Raw genomic sequence first — 17348 nt, forward strand, 5'->3', positions numbered from 1 at the left:
GTATGATGTCAATCCTCAACAACCTGTTATAGCAACTAGCCATCCCAAGAATTGGCAGGTTAACCTTTTGAATTGACCACTTTGCAGTACCATGCAAGGGAAGAAAGAGCATGTAGATGACCCTTGCATGCAAAGGAGATGCAGAGCAAACTTAATGAAACACTATACTAGGATCTTCATGGTAGCAGTCCAAGAAGCTGATCTTTGTATCGACCCGAGTGTGCAAGCTAGGATGCTAAGCAAACACTTTGAACAAAGATTTTTATGCAACGACATGTTAGCAAGTCGATGTGTCCACTTTTACATTCGCAACCTGAGTGTAAGAAGCTTTATCACGCATGCGTCTCAGAAAAAAAACTTTGCCAGGATGTTCATGAATTGAATGTAGACAAGCATAGAATCCTCTACTTACGGCACTGCCCTTAAGTCTTCTAACAGGCACTGCTCTTAAGTCTTCTAACAAGAAGATCCTTTTCAGGAACAGGATATCTTAGATGTTTGGATGAGCCTACTAATACTAAGGCATTGCTTTTGGAATGAGGAAGTCAGACATGTTATGTCAAGGTAGAGTTGCCCGGATTGATATCTGTTGACTTGGCAAAGAATCAGATCAGACCTCAGTAGGCTCAGTCTACCGCAGTTTTATTCAAAGATGTTTGTTCAATTCCAATCACATACATGTAGCTCTAGAAGAAGGTCAGTTCATAGCAGAGTTCGATAACTTGCTTGCCTGTAGAGCTCCTCAGTATATTAGCGGAGGAGCTCAGTGGTAAAGTTATGTCTCAATCCTTGTCAAAATTTTCCAGTAACTGAAAACTGCAGATAAAGAGAGTCGCATCTTTTCTCTCTGATGAGGATACTTTTCTCATCGAAGCACTTGCTTTTTAAGGCAAAACTGTGGAAGCCAGAAACAGAAGCAAGACTTGATGCCATCACAAAATCAGATAGATACCAGATACTCAAGTAATTGTTTTAAATACGATGGCTATTAATAAACAACCAGGTGCAAGGATTCTCACTACATACAATATAAACATGACACTCCAACAAAACAATATTAGGATAAGGCTAAGTGATGCAGCTTGAGCTAGAACAAGAGTTTTCAAGTGAGATAATACAGCTTCAAAAGTAAATGCAATCCAGGGTAGGGCAACTGGTAGAGAAAGACCAACACAAAACTCACATTGGCATGACACACTTGACTTAGCACCAGAAAGTTTAGCCACGTCTAGCAACGACATTCTGAAGGGCAACAACCTTCAAATTAAAGACCCATCTACAAGGAGAAGTCGTGGGAGGATTTTAAGAGCTTCAAGGGCCGGATAAACCACAGACCAGAATTGGTGGATTGCCCTGACCATACACATGACTAGAATGCAACAAATGCACCACAATCCTAGCTTGAAACCTTGTCGTTTCCCTGTATACGCCTACAAAAATCATTAAATAGAATATTGATACTATTGGACAAGTCGTGGGAGTTCTCTAACACAGTCTGTAGCATCATTTTACAAACACGTGGAGGCTGACTCAACCAGCACCTGAAGAGACCAGGGCTCCATCCAATGCCTGGCACATTCTGCAGTATTTTGTCCCCTGATGAAAAGAAGGCAAGACTTTCGGCCGGAGCCAAAGTCACTGAAGACTAACCTGTGGGGAACCGCCAAAGACCTCTAGCTAACAGCCGATTTTGTTGCGGCCTGACAGAGGCTATGGTGCAAAGGTCTGAACGCAGACAAGAGACATCCAGTAGACAGAACAACGCCACTGAACACCTCTTCAAAGCATCAACAACATTCCACAGACACTCAATCCTTGACAAAATGTTCTCGAGTTCGAATGATCTTTGCAAGACAATACAAAGACATGACCATACCATATCCAACATGATTAATTCTAAGATGTCTCGTTAGATACTAGAAGATTATACAGTATAATGGTTATTTACAGGACGACATGATCATATGTAACAAGTACCAGAGAAAGTAACTATCACAGCTCAAATGCTCTCCTTGAGATCACTTTCATTATGCTAAACAATGGTTAGAACATATCAAATTTTTGAGAAGTGAGCACTCCTATGAGTCCTGTGCATCTTGTAATTTTGAATCGAAGAGACGAGCAAGACAGAGCAGGACAAACAATCAGGGGATACAACAGGTTTATACATGTTATAACGAATTCCAAGATCATAAAGTGAAAACTTCACCAAGGCCAGCCAATGCCATCACACGAAAGATAACTCTAATCCCCTATAACTCGCTACTATCATCCCGGCCATCTCAATCAACAGGCTAATTAATAAAGTATTCACAAGTTTCCCTGTGAGACTGAATTGATGTGCATACCAGCCATCGTGGCCACCGAATCTTCCATAACAACAGTCCTCTCAGAGCCAACAGGCAATTGGGCCATGTCATTTTGGCATTAAGGAGTTCTCACTTGTTTCAGCTGGACATGGGATAGGAGTTGGTGCACAAACTTGAGAGACAATAGTCAAAGTATTTGCATGATTAGAGTGGCTCGCAAACGAGTGATGTAATAACAGTAGCCTACCCAGTAAGTCAGCCATTTTACTCTGTCATAGCAGAGCACCAACACTAGAGGCCCCGATCTGGAAATCGTCAGACTCCTATGTGGCTATGGAGTTATGCCGACAAAATCATAGATGCCAGTTTTCGTGCATTCATTTGGTGTTTTCAACTTCCTTCTATCCATTTGACTAAGGATTTACGATTCTACATACTGCACTGATGCAAACCAAGTGCTGATAAAAACAAGACAGGAAGCATAATCATCAAGTCCACATAAACTTCCCTGGCGTAAAAAATTGACCATTTATACGATATTCCTTTTTAATAGACGGCAAATGTGCCCATATTGGTAATCCACTGGGCCATATAACTGTGAGCAGGCAAATAGATGGATTCAGAACGGAGTTGGCCAACTGCCATCCAGTTTTCGCTAAGTATGAGATACATTATTCTACACAATTCGAAACATGTAGACCATCTACCATCTCATGGCAAAATGCTTCCAATACATACAAAGATAGTATGCAAACTGGCTTTTTTAATTGAACAGTTATTTGAATTATTTTTTTTTTTCCATGAAATGAATTTACCAGCTGGCTCAATCTGCCTTGCGACAACAGGAGGTATCTTCATTTTACAAAATAAAATCTCAATTCCTTTCCTCCTGCCACCCTGCTTGACTCACATATTCAGTTATTACTTAGCTTAATAGTCAACTTTACCTACTATGTTATGAGACCCTTATGCTAAGGGTCAGGGATTTTTCGGTCAGATTCCTACATATTCAGCGCAGGAAGGCTATCAGTTCTCCCACCTCGAAGAGAGGTATCAGATCGCGATAGAGGCTCATCACTGGTATGATATGAATGAGATCGGTATGACATAAATGAGATCGGAGTTATCAAGAGAAGAAGGTAGCTGTGCCAAACTGCAATGTAAAGCAAGAGCTAGGAGCCTGAGCCACAGACAGGATATCCAATGAAACAGAAACATGGGACTCAGTCATATTTGATGTTTTAGTCCACAGAATAAAAATGTATTCCAGATTTTGGACATATGTTTTACCAAGCATGGCAGGAATCGCAATGTAATGATTGCACATGCACGTGCATGTGCACGTATCATAGTAACAATTCCATGTAAAGGCCATTCCCCTTTCCCACCGGATGTTGGCCAATATCTTAAGAGTACTTCCCCACCCTTTCACAAACAGTTAACTCACATACACACTTGATGTAATTCTGTTCCTGACGTCATTTACATGCGAGTTGGAAGATAGGTTATCTCGATTTTTCACCTCGAGACAGAACAGGGTACTTCAGCTGATTGAGAGCTGTACAACATTCAGATCAGTAGTTAGTTTTTAGCTCAGCTGGCAATTAAGTTTTTTTCAGAATGCCTAGCAACAATAGAATTGGCATTTTCTTTCCTCGCCTAGCCAAAAATCTGCCAACGCATCGCAAAACAATCAGAGGTGCAAGATTCTGAATACCAATAAAAATTCATTTTTTCATCACCCACATAAAAATAGCAGGTTATCAGAGTAACATGTACTTCCAGTTATAAATACATGGAACCATACAGTTACCAAGGTATCTGTATTTTAGGACAACCAACGTCATCCACTCAATATTGGAATTTTCGCCAGAGCACCTTTGCCGTCAAATGTGTGTACAATGGAAAGATATGTTGGAAATACTGCTATACATGGTACATAAATCTACTTAAATACTAGTGAAATAATGAATCGAATTAGTGTTTTGGTGGATGGTGAAAATGTGGGTCGAATTTCAACCACGTCATTTTCACACTGAAATTGCACCAATATGAAAGGCAGGCGCACTGCAGATGCCGAGGGGGACATTGGGATGTTGGTGAAGACCCTACGCCATGCATTGAGCTGTAGAGAAACCAAATCAATCTGTCCTACATGTAGATGTATCTTGAAAGACACAATAACTAGTGAGCTGACTTGCCTGATCTAGAATGAGTATGATCACACTTTCTTTGAATTGAAAATGTCACTTCCATAATCATGAGAAGCAAACACACACTATGTGACACTCTGCATTGAATGAGACTTTTAAAGGCATCTTCAAATTCAAAACAACACTTTAGATATTTGACTGGAGACCTTTTCAATTATGGTTGCTATGGACATCACAACTATGGTAACTATGCAACAAGAATCTTTGCGAGTGTGAAGCTAAGCAGAGTCATGGGAATGACTGAGAAAGATCTTTTGATAAAAGTGTAAGAAGTGGATTATTATGGCTGTGAAAATATGTCACCATCACAGTAACCAGTAGAATCCAGATATCACAATACCAGCAAGCAACGCAGAACCATGACATGTATCCTAGCAACGGATACATTTCTCAATCATCGCCTGCGGAGGACTGCATCACAACACCTTAGCAACAATATTAATTTGTGCTTGGTCACTAGGCAACATGTAACCTAGCAACAGTTACAACAGATTATGTTGCCCAGTATCCCAGAACAAATCAGTCAGAATGTTGCTTAGCAACACTAACTGTGTTGAGTACACCTTAGCAACAGATGCAAAGTGTGTCAACTTCGGTAAAATTTACAAATTTGACCTAAGTTTGTTATAATTAAGTTTTCTTATTATAATAAGAGACTTGTAGCGGCTTGTCGATCATGTAGTAACGGCCATTTAGAGCCGCAATGGAATTATCCGCATCATGACCATTTGCCATGGTAACGAACCCATAATTTTTACACATATTTTTGGCATGATCCCAAATCACATTTACCTTTAACACACGACCGTAAGCGGAAAATAGCGACCATAATTGTCGCTCCTCCGCGTAAGGTCCAATATTATAAACATACAATGTGTAACCCTGATTGTCTCCGCCGTTTGCACAAAAACTTCCAGGGGGCGCTGGCATACTCAGACCACCACCCATCATGGGATTGTAACGATTTGGATAACGGAAGCCTTGGTTTCTGATTGGCCCACCAAAGTATCCTCTCGGTGGCGGCGGAGGTGGGTGCAACATCGGTGGCGGTCGCACCTTCTTGGCGTTTTCTTCGGCGAACTTGATGTTGAGCGGTTCCGGTCCTCCCGGTAGCATCTTGCCTGTCATTAACTCCATGGCTCTCGCAGCCTGATCCTTTAACTCAAAGAGTACAAACCCAACGCCCGTACACTCTCCACCCTTATTCGATAAGATTTTACAATTGATAATTGTCCCAAACTCTGTGAATAATTCCTCCAAGTCCATCGCAGTGATATTTTTTGGCAACCCACGAATGTAAAGATTTGTTTGTTTACTTTGCTCCCCCTGGGGGCGAGCGAATGCAACTTTTAATCTCTTGTGTTGATATTCCACACCATTTAGTTGCTCTATCGCCATCACAGCATCCCGATTATGATCATATTCGACGAAACCAAATCCGTAACTATACCCTGTACTGCGGTCACGTATTATTTTGGTTTTCGTGACATTGATTGGCCCAATCGCCGCAAACATTTCCCTAAATTCTTGATCAGAGAGAGTCTGTGGTACATAGTTCACAATCAGATTCGTACGCGTATCCTCGCCGCTGACCGTGTCATGGTCATGGTCGGTATCCATAGCAGCCATCATGAATGTAACGGGAGATCACAATAAATGGAGAAAGTCCAAGATGGCAGTAATGCGATAATCCCAACGGACAAAATGCAAGTTCTAGCACAAGTTCAAATCACAGCCTGTAGCCTTTTCACAGCTTTGAAAGAAGATGGCGAAATACTTCTTCCAGGTTTACTGAAGGTCCAGTATTTGAGGTAACTGTTTGATGTTGGACTAAAGTTCAAATCCCAGATTGTTATAATCCAGGAGTTTTCTCACAGTACACTGGCTGATCACAGATTTGAGGTATGGAGTTCCAAAGACGACAGTGGTATCCTGTGCAGTCCTTGAGCCTTCTTTAGGCCGGAAAAAAATTGAAAAAAAAGTTAAAAATTTATGTACGAGTGCTAACTGCCCATATTTACCACTAGAAAAGAGAACAAAAGAATGTTAGCAACAAGCGATCAGTGAAATAAATACTTGCACCTCACCGCAAGACCCGTACAAATAATTCAAATGGAAAGATATCATAGACCATGAGCAATCTTGCATTTTTTTCTCAAAAGAAACGTCTCCTTGGCACCATTACGAGACACTCCCATTTCAAATATTGCCGTGAGCCAAGACCTTTCTCAGGTGGCGGTCTATGAGCAGTTGTTTTTTTATAAAACACAACAGCCAACTGGTGCAGAATTGACTTTCTCTGGACTTCTTGAAGGAAAATGCAGGATTGGTCATGGACCATAAAAAACGTAAGGGCAACATCAAATGATGTGATATGCGACTACGAGATGTTCATTCCATTGGCATTGCCCTGAAGTTATCCAATGCCAGCCCGAGTTTCAGTGTTTCAAGTTTCATATCAGACCTCCCTCATCTTTTAAAAAAGACCATTGGTCATCTGCCACTTTATACACACCATTAGTGCTAACCTTTAACGTCGATAATGAAAATCTTCAGAGACAAAATGAACCCTCCCAAGTCCACATGAATTGCAACTGATGAATTTTCGGCTCAAAACTTTCGAAACGATTGATAACGAAACTGAAACCTGAACGAAGACATTCTGTCATGAATATTTCCTGTTTTTAGTTTATAGAAGAGCTACAGTTGTTTATCTGCTTCCTGGCAATAAGAGTTGGGAGGAGTCATTTTGTGCATTTGAATGCAAAATACATATAATAGGAGATTGCTGTAGACAAGTGCTTGAGGATAAGGCAAAAGCTCAAGACTTTTAAACCAGGACAGCGAAATCTGGCCTCGAACCTTCAAACCAAACATCCACTGAATCCCACAATCTTTTGTTTTCAGTGACTTCATGTAGCAAGGTGAAATAACTAGGTTTTCCAACAGATAAAAAAGGAAAATAAAGCTCAAAATAAAACAATATCATGTATCCTACTATAGAAAACATCATTTCAGAAGGTCAGGATGCCGAGATAATCACTTCTTCAATAATGATGAGCACCATTTTGTGTAAAGGTCACCACACAGCCAAGTGCCCTTACAATGACAATGACTAATTACAAAAGTAAGGACGGTATAAATCATGTCATTGTGCAACATAAGCAAAACAAGAAATAAAGAAGTAACAGGAATAAAATAAGTCAACAAAATGTAAGAGAGTAACCTAATATTATTCAAGAACAGATCATAATTTTAAAGGAATTTTTGAACAAAAAATGTCTAGTACAGCCAATGTCTAGACGTTGCACTTGACTTACAGTTACACTCAAGTGGGAGTACATGTCACATATGGAACGCAAAAGTAAGTTGTGTAAAAATCTTTGAAAGTGGTGAGAAAAAAATTCCCCTTACCGTCTCTTGAAATATGGAATTGGCAGAAAAATATTACTGAACTTCTGAAAAATAAAAAAATAAAAGATATAAAAAGTCTGGAAATCTTCATGGGAAAATCTATTGACATGGTGAAATGGTTGGGAAAAACTGGAGCTGTACTGGCAACACTAATAGCAACTCATCGTGTTGCTTCAGTGCAGTGACCCCATAGGGGAAGCAGGGGTGTCCCCCTCCCGGGGTGAAAGGTGTTGAGCCCTGGACTGGGTCAAGTGTGAGGAGACAGGCCCATGGATGGTTGGTTCCCGACAGCATGTTCTGTGGCAGTTTAGCGAAGACACCATTATCCATGCAATTGTAAGGCATCCCTTGACCACTCTTTCCAAACTTGACCTTTGCTGGACTTCGATTTTAGAAGCTTGAGAGGCCAAAATCCTCCTGAGATCACAAAAAGGATCAACTCAACATCCATGAGAGAAGAAGAAAAGAGATAACAGTTGGGTCACTAGAAAATTATCCACTAAAAATATATATTTCCATTCTATATATAGACGGTTGATAGCAGGGCAACGTATCCCAGATAGGGCCTCGCATCACTTTTTTAATGGACCAGTGCTCATTTAGCACTGACATTGTACATCTTTTTTTTAACAACACCAACATGATCTCCGCTTATGGTCGCAGTGCGGTGGCGTTGTTATGGTTGCAACTATTTGGCGATATCACACAGAGATTGGACACTTTATTACATCATCATTATCTTATTTCTATCTTGCACCACACTATATTCATAATCAGTCATTAATGCAGTGCATAACAACAGGTTCATATACCTTGAGAATGACTCAACCAGCACCTCTTCTGCATAACAATCCACATGATGATGTGTAGACTGTAGAAGTGTAGTGTATTTTGTACTGTCAGTGTACATTGATACACACAATACACAAAATCCTGCGCAAAATCAGTCACTTCCTCTTGCAATAGCATATCCCGAAAAATTTCTGCAGTTACAAAACCTACAGCAAAATGAGCATATCTGTGCAAATGTGCAGTAAGGCGGTTACCTAAAGAGGAATTTTGACGAGATCACAAGGTCAATTTAGATGTCGAACAGGTGACAGACGGATCAGAAAAATCAGCCTCGCCAGCCAGACAGCATGTCGCAAGCACAACCAGACGGACACCAGCCGAGACACTTTTTCAAAACCGGAATTCGGAATAAATACACAACTCATGAATGAAATAATGGTCTCAAAATGTTCCTTTGGTTTTTTTCTACTTGCTGCGCCAAGTATATCGCATTTGGTCAAGGATTTCCTGCTTATTTTTCCATTGAAAAATACCTACCCGTAGTGAACCGGCGAGAAAAAGATGGCCGACACGTGTGAGCTCTTCGATTTCTTAGTGTTGTCTTCGCCCGCCAGGGGATTGTCTTGTGCAAATCTCAGACTGGATGGGACAAAATGGGATGTGACTATCATACATCTAAGTGGTGGGAAATTCAAGTCAAGAATTAGAGATGGCAAAGTGTTCAGCATAGAACTGAACATTTAAATCATTGAAATGAGCTGTGAAATGCAGTAATTGCCAGTTGTTCTTGTGGTTGTGACATTGTCTTCAATTGACAATTACCGACAACATTGAAACGAATTAGATTTTTCCACTGCCATATATTTCTGTGATTATCTGTAAATACAATAAAAGGCACATCGACATTTCCAGGTCTACAGTGCCTCATGCCTCCCAACAGCTTGTGACAAAAACATTCATGCTTCTGAATAGGTTGTGACAATGAACTCAAGCCTTTGGGCAAGTTGTGACATTTGCCTTGTTGTCTTATTACATCCTGCCCTACCTGGGGTACTGCTTCGTTTTACAGATTGACTTTCAAGGTGGAGACGGGATTTGAAGGCAAGCCAGAAGGCTCAAGTTAGGGAGAGGAATCAAAGAATTTGTGACAACGCACATTAGGCAGGTTCTGTATACTGCAAGAGCAAGGCGATGATGTCATGTACATTTAATTTTTTGGCTTCACACACTTTTGCTACAGTTCCTTACCTCTGGATGCCTCCCCTTAGGAAAAATGTGTCTCAATTTCAGCATGGTAAATCCAAAATTCACCATGGTATTAAAACCGACAGCACTTCACCATAGTGAATTGGGACGGTGAAATATTTTACCATGGCGAGCATGGTGAACTCTGAATTCACCATGGTTAACGCTGCATTCACCATGGTGAGCATGGTAATTAAACTCTGATTTTACCATGGTGAATCCGAGATCTTTTTCGTAAGGGTCCGAACAGTATCATCAACGCATGGAAATTCCTTTTATTCAGTTAAAAAATTAAGCAAACAAAGTTTATCATTAAGACAGAGTAACTTTTATTCTTTAAACTATAACTTACTTCACAATAGCTATTGAACAGAATATGTTGTCAATTTACCAAACGATTAGTTTTCTAAGAATATTTGTTGCAATGTCATTGGTTTTTCTCATCAATAAGGGCATACACATCTTGACCAAGCCTTGGATCCACTCCGCCGACCCGGACTCCGTTACACCGGACCGATTAACTCTGATGGTACAGAACGGAGCGTACAGTGCCAGCACAACAAATCTTTTTGCAGCCAAATTTGTCTCAGGCACAGCCTTATTTTCAGGTAGCCTCTTTCCTTTACAGCGTTGACAGAGAACTTCATACACTAATTGTGGAGGTGGAACTGGACCCTGCTCTATTAGGCTTTCGCCATTTTAGTGACTATAATAAGAGATGATGCAATGGACACACCTTGATCATTTGAAGAACATAAAGAGACAACTAGAGCTTATTTACAGCATTTCTGAGACTACATTTGGTACAAAAATAGCCAGATACAAATTATATTTGTACCAATATATACAGTATAAAGATCATTCATCGAAAAATGTTTCACACTGTGGTCTGGCCACAATTTTGGCTCATTTCAAGTAATTTTATGTACCGATTAAGACTACATAGAGTTCATCTTGGTATAGTAAGACACACAGAGAATTTACATGTCATTGGAGGACTATAAGACACAACAAACTTATATAGACAGTAGCGAATTAATTAATCCACTGGGATAAAAAGATACTGCTGATAGATTATGTCCATCGGCTAATTTCAATTGAAATTCATCAACAGCTAATGGGCGTACAAATGTAATTTAATTCTTGGCAGTTTTGCTTTCAATTCAATTTTTTACTGACTTCTATTAATAAACCACAGCACAGTCATGAACTGCATGTGTGAGAAATGACTGAATAAAGACAAAAGATCCAGTCTAAACTTTCTTATCACAAACCTTGACTAACTGTTTATAAGTCCTTACTGTCAAAATAGCAAAATAAACTATAGAAAGTATATCACACCGGCTATACATGTACATGCATTTATATTATGATAGCATCCATCAGTCAAAATAAGATATTATCTTTTTCTTCAGATATACAATCAAAATGTAGAACTGATATTTTGAGACAATTGTGGTTTATAGCTCAACTAGACGAAATTGATATTGTGATGTGACGTAAAGTCGAGGAAAACCTGTTAGGCACTTTTGACAGAAAGGTTGCAAGGAGACAGGATGTCGATGGCCTCCCCACATGAACTTCCTTCGAAACAGAAAATGACGGTCATTTTTTATTTTCTGACTAGCTTGATAAGTTCCACAAAGACGAACCAGAGTCCAAGTAAGACAAATGCGCACTCTCAGAATACGTCAGAAGACCTAACCCACGATAAAGTTACTTCTGGCATAAGGTGCGCGATGACTGGTCAGCGCTCAAACAAACTTTGTTGAACACATCTATAAACTTTGCAACGTTTGGGAAAATAAAATGCATACTGATCAATATTTTCAATTCTTCAATATGACTAGATAGGATTTCATAAAATGACTTGAGTAGTAATGGATGGATAAGAGCCACAAGAAGCAATTTACAGCGACCAACGACAGACAATATGACAGATAGTTCTGCTGACAGCTGGTTCCCTCCACCCCGATAGATATTCAAATGGTGGTACATGTATTATCTCAGCCTGCGGGTAGGGGCATAGGCCTACACGATGAACACAAAAAGGCCTATTGCAGCCAACTGATATTCTGTCTTCTGGTATATTCAAACAACCGAAATATATGGCAGTGTCTGCCAACGATCCTCTTCAAAATTACCAACATTTATCATACATACAACAAGAAGTATTTAAACCACAAAAACTGTTTCACATTTACAAAAGTTGTAAAAAATAGACCCCGCAAAGAATCAATCCTTCCACATTTACAAATTTTTCGTCAGTTATCCCCAAGTTTGATCCCAAAAGTTAAATCTAACTGGCCGTTCAACCATTTTTAAAACAAGTTCATTTCAATAGGTAAGTGGTTCTATCTATGGTCAAGGAAACATACCAAACTTCTCCTGCAATATAAAAATGTCTTTGAACTTCATTCATGCAAACTTATTTTGGAAAACTTAACGTCAACAGGAGAAAGTTTTGGTGTCAATAACCTTAAAATAGCTTGCCTTTATAGAACCTCAATGCATTTTCGATTTGTAAACAGACACCAAATTTAAAGGTAAACCGTCTGGAACAGCAGATGAAGAGAATTTCGAAGCAAGCAGTCAAATTAAAGCTCTTTTATATTCATTCAGTACACCTCATTTTAGTACGTGTAATTCCGATTCAACACACCTCAGGACGCAACATGAAACTATGGGGAAGGGTGGGAAATAGTTATTGTTAGCCATTATCCTGTTTGGAATCATGAATCTATACAAGAGAATTGCCGCTATAAATGATATCATTTTAATCTATATATTTGTCCTTGGACAATAAGTAAACTGCCTAATGCAAACCCTATCAGGAACTGTCATCCTCCTGTTTCTACAACTCATCGGGGCTTTGATGCATAAACATTCCGATCACCTGAACTTGATACCAAATGCCTGTACAGAAGTACACAGAGAAAACACAAAAAGTTATATCAAGTTACGATGAACAGGGCCTGGTGGTTCAAAACTAGTTAAATACTGTTCTCTATTTCAATGATAAGTAAATAACACGTCATTTTGAAGAACCAAGCCCTTGATGCAAATCATCCTTCCAACGTTTGTCCTGAAATGATTCCACTTCTCTGTCCTATTTATCGCTTCATGAACGTCTGCAGGAAGTCAATCGGTAGCGGGAAGATGATCGTGGAGTTTTTCTCGGCTGAAATCGTGTTCAACGTCTGCAGATATCGGAGCTGCAGGGCGGCAGGGGATTCGTTGATGACGTCAGCCGCTTCCTTCAATGCCCGGGAGGCTTTTTGTTCACCCTCAGCCGCAATGACCTGAATAAGGAGAACGCAGAGTAAGACGGGGAGCATTTAAAATATGCAAGGAGACTTTTTATAATATGGTTAACTATTGGAAAGGAGGGCATGAAATTTGTAGTGATTTGAATGATAACAGCAGCAGTAGGAAGATGACTTGAAACGTTGATATATAGGAACCGGCAGCAACCTAACACCAAGCCACACAACTTGACACGCCAAGGCCACGACATCACCTTACTCCAAACCTACCTTTGCTCTGGCCTCACGAGTAGCCTCGGCCTCTGCGGCCATGGCTCTCTGTAGCTGCACGGGCAAGCGCACATCCTTACTGAAATAACAAGGAGACAGTAAAATACCTATCAGGGACATACCTTGGCACGGGCTTCGCGAGCTGCCTCGGCTTCTGCAGCCATAGCTCTCTGGAGCTGGACGGGGAGACGTACATCTTTGCTGTAAACAGTAAGATAGAACGCGTCAGTTGCGCGGTTCTAAGTTTCTAGGCTAAGTTATTCAAACTGTAATTCTCCATTAGTCGATGCGACCATAACCAGAATGCTTTAGGTTTTGGCTCTCATATATTGGGCTTCACAACACAGATCGTATCTGTAGATTGTTTCATAATATTATGTAAAATTTAAGTTTTCGTGACACTGAGGTATAGCTAAATGCCTCATAGGCCATTTTTATTACAATGTAAGACCACGCATCTAATATTTGTGTCTGAGAATATTCCAGTCTGAACAACTTAGCTCTGTTTTTGTCATATTGTGGCTTGTTGTTACTATTTGTGTTGTTAAATCAACTCAGATGTTGCAGTTCAGTATCACACAATAAGGGGTTGTATCGACTCCATTTCTAAAGACTTATGAGCACTAGTTGATGATTAGGGCAGTGTTAAGTATATCACTGAAGACTTAAACCTCTCATTACATGTTGAGATTAGATCTGTTGAGAAACTCCAAATAATCAACAAATGGCACAACATCAATGGTGATAAGTAGCGAATTGAGATGATAGGTGTAAAATGATAAGATAGCTTGGAAAGTAGAATTTCGAAATGAACTTTAAGATATGAAAAGTAGAGATCAGTGGAAAAAATATCAAAAGATTAAGCACAGATATTTTCTGCTCTTGTCTCGCCGCTCTAGCATTATATATCTCAAGGAGGCAGTTCTCTTGTTATTAAAGCTCATTATCATTCACCATATAAAGCATATTAGCTGGGTTAAAGCATTACACTTAAAGCCAGGCACACTCCTCTGACAAGACAACTTTCAACAAGTCCATGACTAAGTGATAAATGCAAACAACAGCAATTTCTTGTCACAGACTCTTGAAAGCCATTTTGCCGCATGCGTCCATGAAGAGCCTGACAACATGCAGACTACAAGTCTACTTACACTTCAACACGTTCGACAAGAATACCCCATGGGTCAGTCGCCTCATCCAATACTTCCTACGATTAAAAATAAACACAGAAAACGTCACTGGACTATTTGCAGGAGATAACAGTGATGCATCCATGCAGCTAGGGGGAGGGGGGAGGATAGCTGAAAGAAATCAAAGACTCAGGCTGAAGATGAGAAACTTCATAACTTTATAATGCAACTAAAATTTATTGGTCCAGGGCAAATGGGGCCGATTATCATTAATATGAGTGGTGGGAGGGTAACTTGTTTCAATTGGGATTCAAACATTGGGATTAACCAAACACATTTCAGGTAATTTTGTCGACATATCAATGTATTTTTAATGTTGGTCACCACTTTGCATCAGTTTGAACAGCCACCATTTTCCCTGGACATAAGATGACAACACTGCACGCAACAAGACCACTACCTTCAGACTGTCACAGACTACCAGGCACCATGCATTGATTGGTAGCGCCCCCTTTTGTACTCACATTTCAACACGCTCGACCAGAATGCCCCACGAGTCAGTAGCCTCGTCAAGATTACTCTAATTAGGGAAAAATCATAAGATAATAAACATTTTACACATCTTACATATTACTGAAACCAAAATCACTAAACTTCTTGATTGGCATTAAGTTCTTGTGTTCAGGGTAAAACAACTTATAAGAAATCAATTTTCTTCTCGTGGTATTAAAGGAGGGGCTGTTTGAGATAAAGCCCTGTGACACTAATGATCATCACGTCGTTCCTGTGTAGAATAGAGGGCAAGGGGGTATCAAGTCTATTCTGATGTGGCACTGGAAATGGCAGGTTATAATCAGTTACCATTTTAACAGACAGATGGCATGGCAGTTCCAGGTAAGCCTTGCGCTGCCGTTTTATGTACAGTGTGTGTATGTCGATGAAAACCAAGTAGCATGGTGAAACAATTAACTGGCAAATAACATTTTTATACTAATACGAATATCATTCAGCGCAGTCATTCGTTGTTATTTTGATGGCTGGAAGAAACAAAATCATCAATTATTGATTGGGAAGAAGACACATTACTGAAAGAGAAACATTAGTTTCTTCATTTGACAAATCTGCTATCTTTTAGTAATGACCGTAAACATCCCAGACAATATTGGCCAAACTACACGATTTACTGTATTAACCATCTCAAATGTAATGTATTATTGATGAATACTGACTCGTAACTCAGTTGCTATGAGTAAATAGTGGAATTTTAAAAGCTCTGCTTCAAACTGTGATAAAAACTTGATGGCAGTCATAGGGTTTTTCTTGCTCACCTGTGCTTTACAAAGCTAAATGTTAGGGAGCAGAAACTAATAAATAAAATTCCCCAGATTCTTAGACAAGCAGAGAAATACTGAAAAATGATCTGCTTCTCACTCCGAAGGAACTTTGATATCACTGCAGAAACCTGTGATCAGAAGATATCAATAGCAATGAGTAAATTGTCATGTTCGGCTGTATGATTGGTATGAGTGAGGTGTAAAAGCTTTCAGCTATATCACAAGTGTGAGGAACTGACAAGATTTTCCCATCTACAGGTTGAGGAACTCTAAACATGACAAGCGTGGTGAGGACTTCCAAATGTTGAGAACATCACGATGTCCAATAACCTCAGATGGTGTTAATAACACTTATCAATTTCTTATCAATGTGTTGAACAAAGTACTGATCAGAAGATGAGGTTCTTTTTCAAAATATCATTTGTCAGTTGTGATTCTGATGTGGAGTGTCAGCACTATTTGTTACCACTGGGCCAGGCCATTCAGGCCATTATCATGCATCACTTCCAAGTTATCAGGCTACAGTTAACAACATATCTGCCAGACAAGTTTTTACTCAAAAACACATGGACGAATTCTGACTTGTGCTTACATATACAGGTGAAAACCAAAACAACCTGCGAAAACATACAGTACTTTTTTCTTATTTTGATCATCTCTCATCTTTATCTCAAAGTTAACGTGTGAGAAAAATGGGTTCTTCTATACTTTATTCTTTTCTTGAACGCGATGAACTGTTAGTGAGCCTCAACCTGATCGTGAAACTGGTGGAATCACCAAGATGTCACAGCTGATGCAGCTGTTACAGTTGTGACATCTGACGTCTTAATCTTAAGAAGCTGGAGGGAAAATTCTCCTCAGGGATAGATTTTTCTTGGTCATATCATTTCCAATAAGATGGAAATTGAACTTGTCATCATTGTAAAGCGGGGAAGGGGAGATGACAGAAAGAGGAAGGGCTGTATTTAGGAGTTTTGTTTCATTGGAAGGATGTAGAGCCGGTGTAAACATGTTTGACAAGGTCAGATCATAACCATGGCAGTTTTCAGTAATCAAACTCACAATCTAAAAAGTCGTCACTCAGACTGCCAAGTACACAAGCCATACACCAGCCATGCTTCCACTCCAATGAGCATCTGGATCAACATCCCCAAGGAAATCCTGAGTTGATGTATCCGACAAACTGACCTGGACAGCGGCACACTCTGTCAATACATCACAGATTGCATTCATATGCAAATAGGGATCTGCCCAACCAGGAGGCAACCACTTCAATCACGCTGTCCCTGTGGGGTGGGAATTCAGCTAGGATCATGACCATAATGGAAAATCAGATATCACGCTATCCAAATCTCGATACCTTTCACCACAAAGT

General features: G+C 39.8%; 3 protein-coding genes across 13 annotated transcripts in view; all 3 read right to left on the reverse strand.

Moving 5' to 3' along the window:
- LOC135501054 (ELAV-like protein 1-B) overlaps positions 1–9305 on the reverse strand; it is a 29158-nt gene extending 19853 nt beyond the window's left edge. Inside the window, exons 1-2 of the mRNA XM_064792779.1 lie at positions 9266–9305; positions 7937–7980 (exon numbers count right to left, since the gene is read on the reverse strand). The gene's annotated coding sequence lies outside the window, so the exon portion shown is untranslated. The remainder of the gene's footprint in view (positions 1–7936; positions 7981–9265) is intronic.
- On the reverse strand, positions 5153–6261 carry LOC135501018 (ELAV-like protein 1-B). The gene has a single exon (XM_064792736.1). The coding sequence runs from the start codon at positions 6152–6154 to the stop codon at positions 5153–5155; it is 1002 nt and encodes a 333-aa protein (XP_064648806.1). The 5' UTR covers positions 6155–6261.
- Positions 9306–10278: 973 nt separating the features above from the next.
- LOC135501841 (band 7 protein AGAP004871-like) overlaps positions 10279–17348 on the reverse strand; it is a 37448-nt gene continuing 30378 nt past the window's right edge. For 4 of the 11 annotated variants that reach the window (XM_064794219.1, XM_064794208.1, XM_064794209.1 and 1 more), the window contains 3 exons: positions 14661–14716; positions 13510–13588; positions 10279–13275 (listed from right to left, as the gene is read on the reverse strand). In XM_064794219.1, coding sequence (XP_064650289.1) covers positions 13087–13275; positions 13510–13588; positions 14661–14716 — 324 coding nt within the window. In that variant the 3' untranslated portion in view covers positions 10279–13086. Of the gene's footprint in view, positions 13276–13509; positions 13589–13631; positions 13711–14660; positions 14717–15163; positions 15220–17348 lie in introns of all 11 variants that reach the window. The other 7 variants (XM_064794216.1, XM_064794213.1, XM_064794215.1 and 4 more) reach the window with 3 other exon arrangements.

This window comes from Lineus longissimus, chromosome 17 (genome assembly GCF_910592395.1).
Source record: "Lineus longissimus chromosome 17, tnLinLong1.2, whole genome shotgun sequence".
In the NCBI taxonomy this organism is placed as follows: Eukaryota; Metazoa; Nemertea; class Pilidiophora; order Heteronemertea; family Lineidae; genus Lineus; species Lineus longissimus.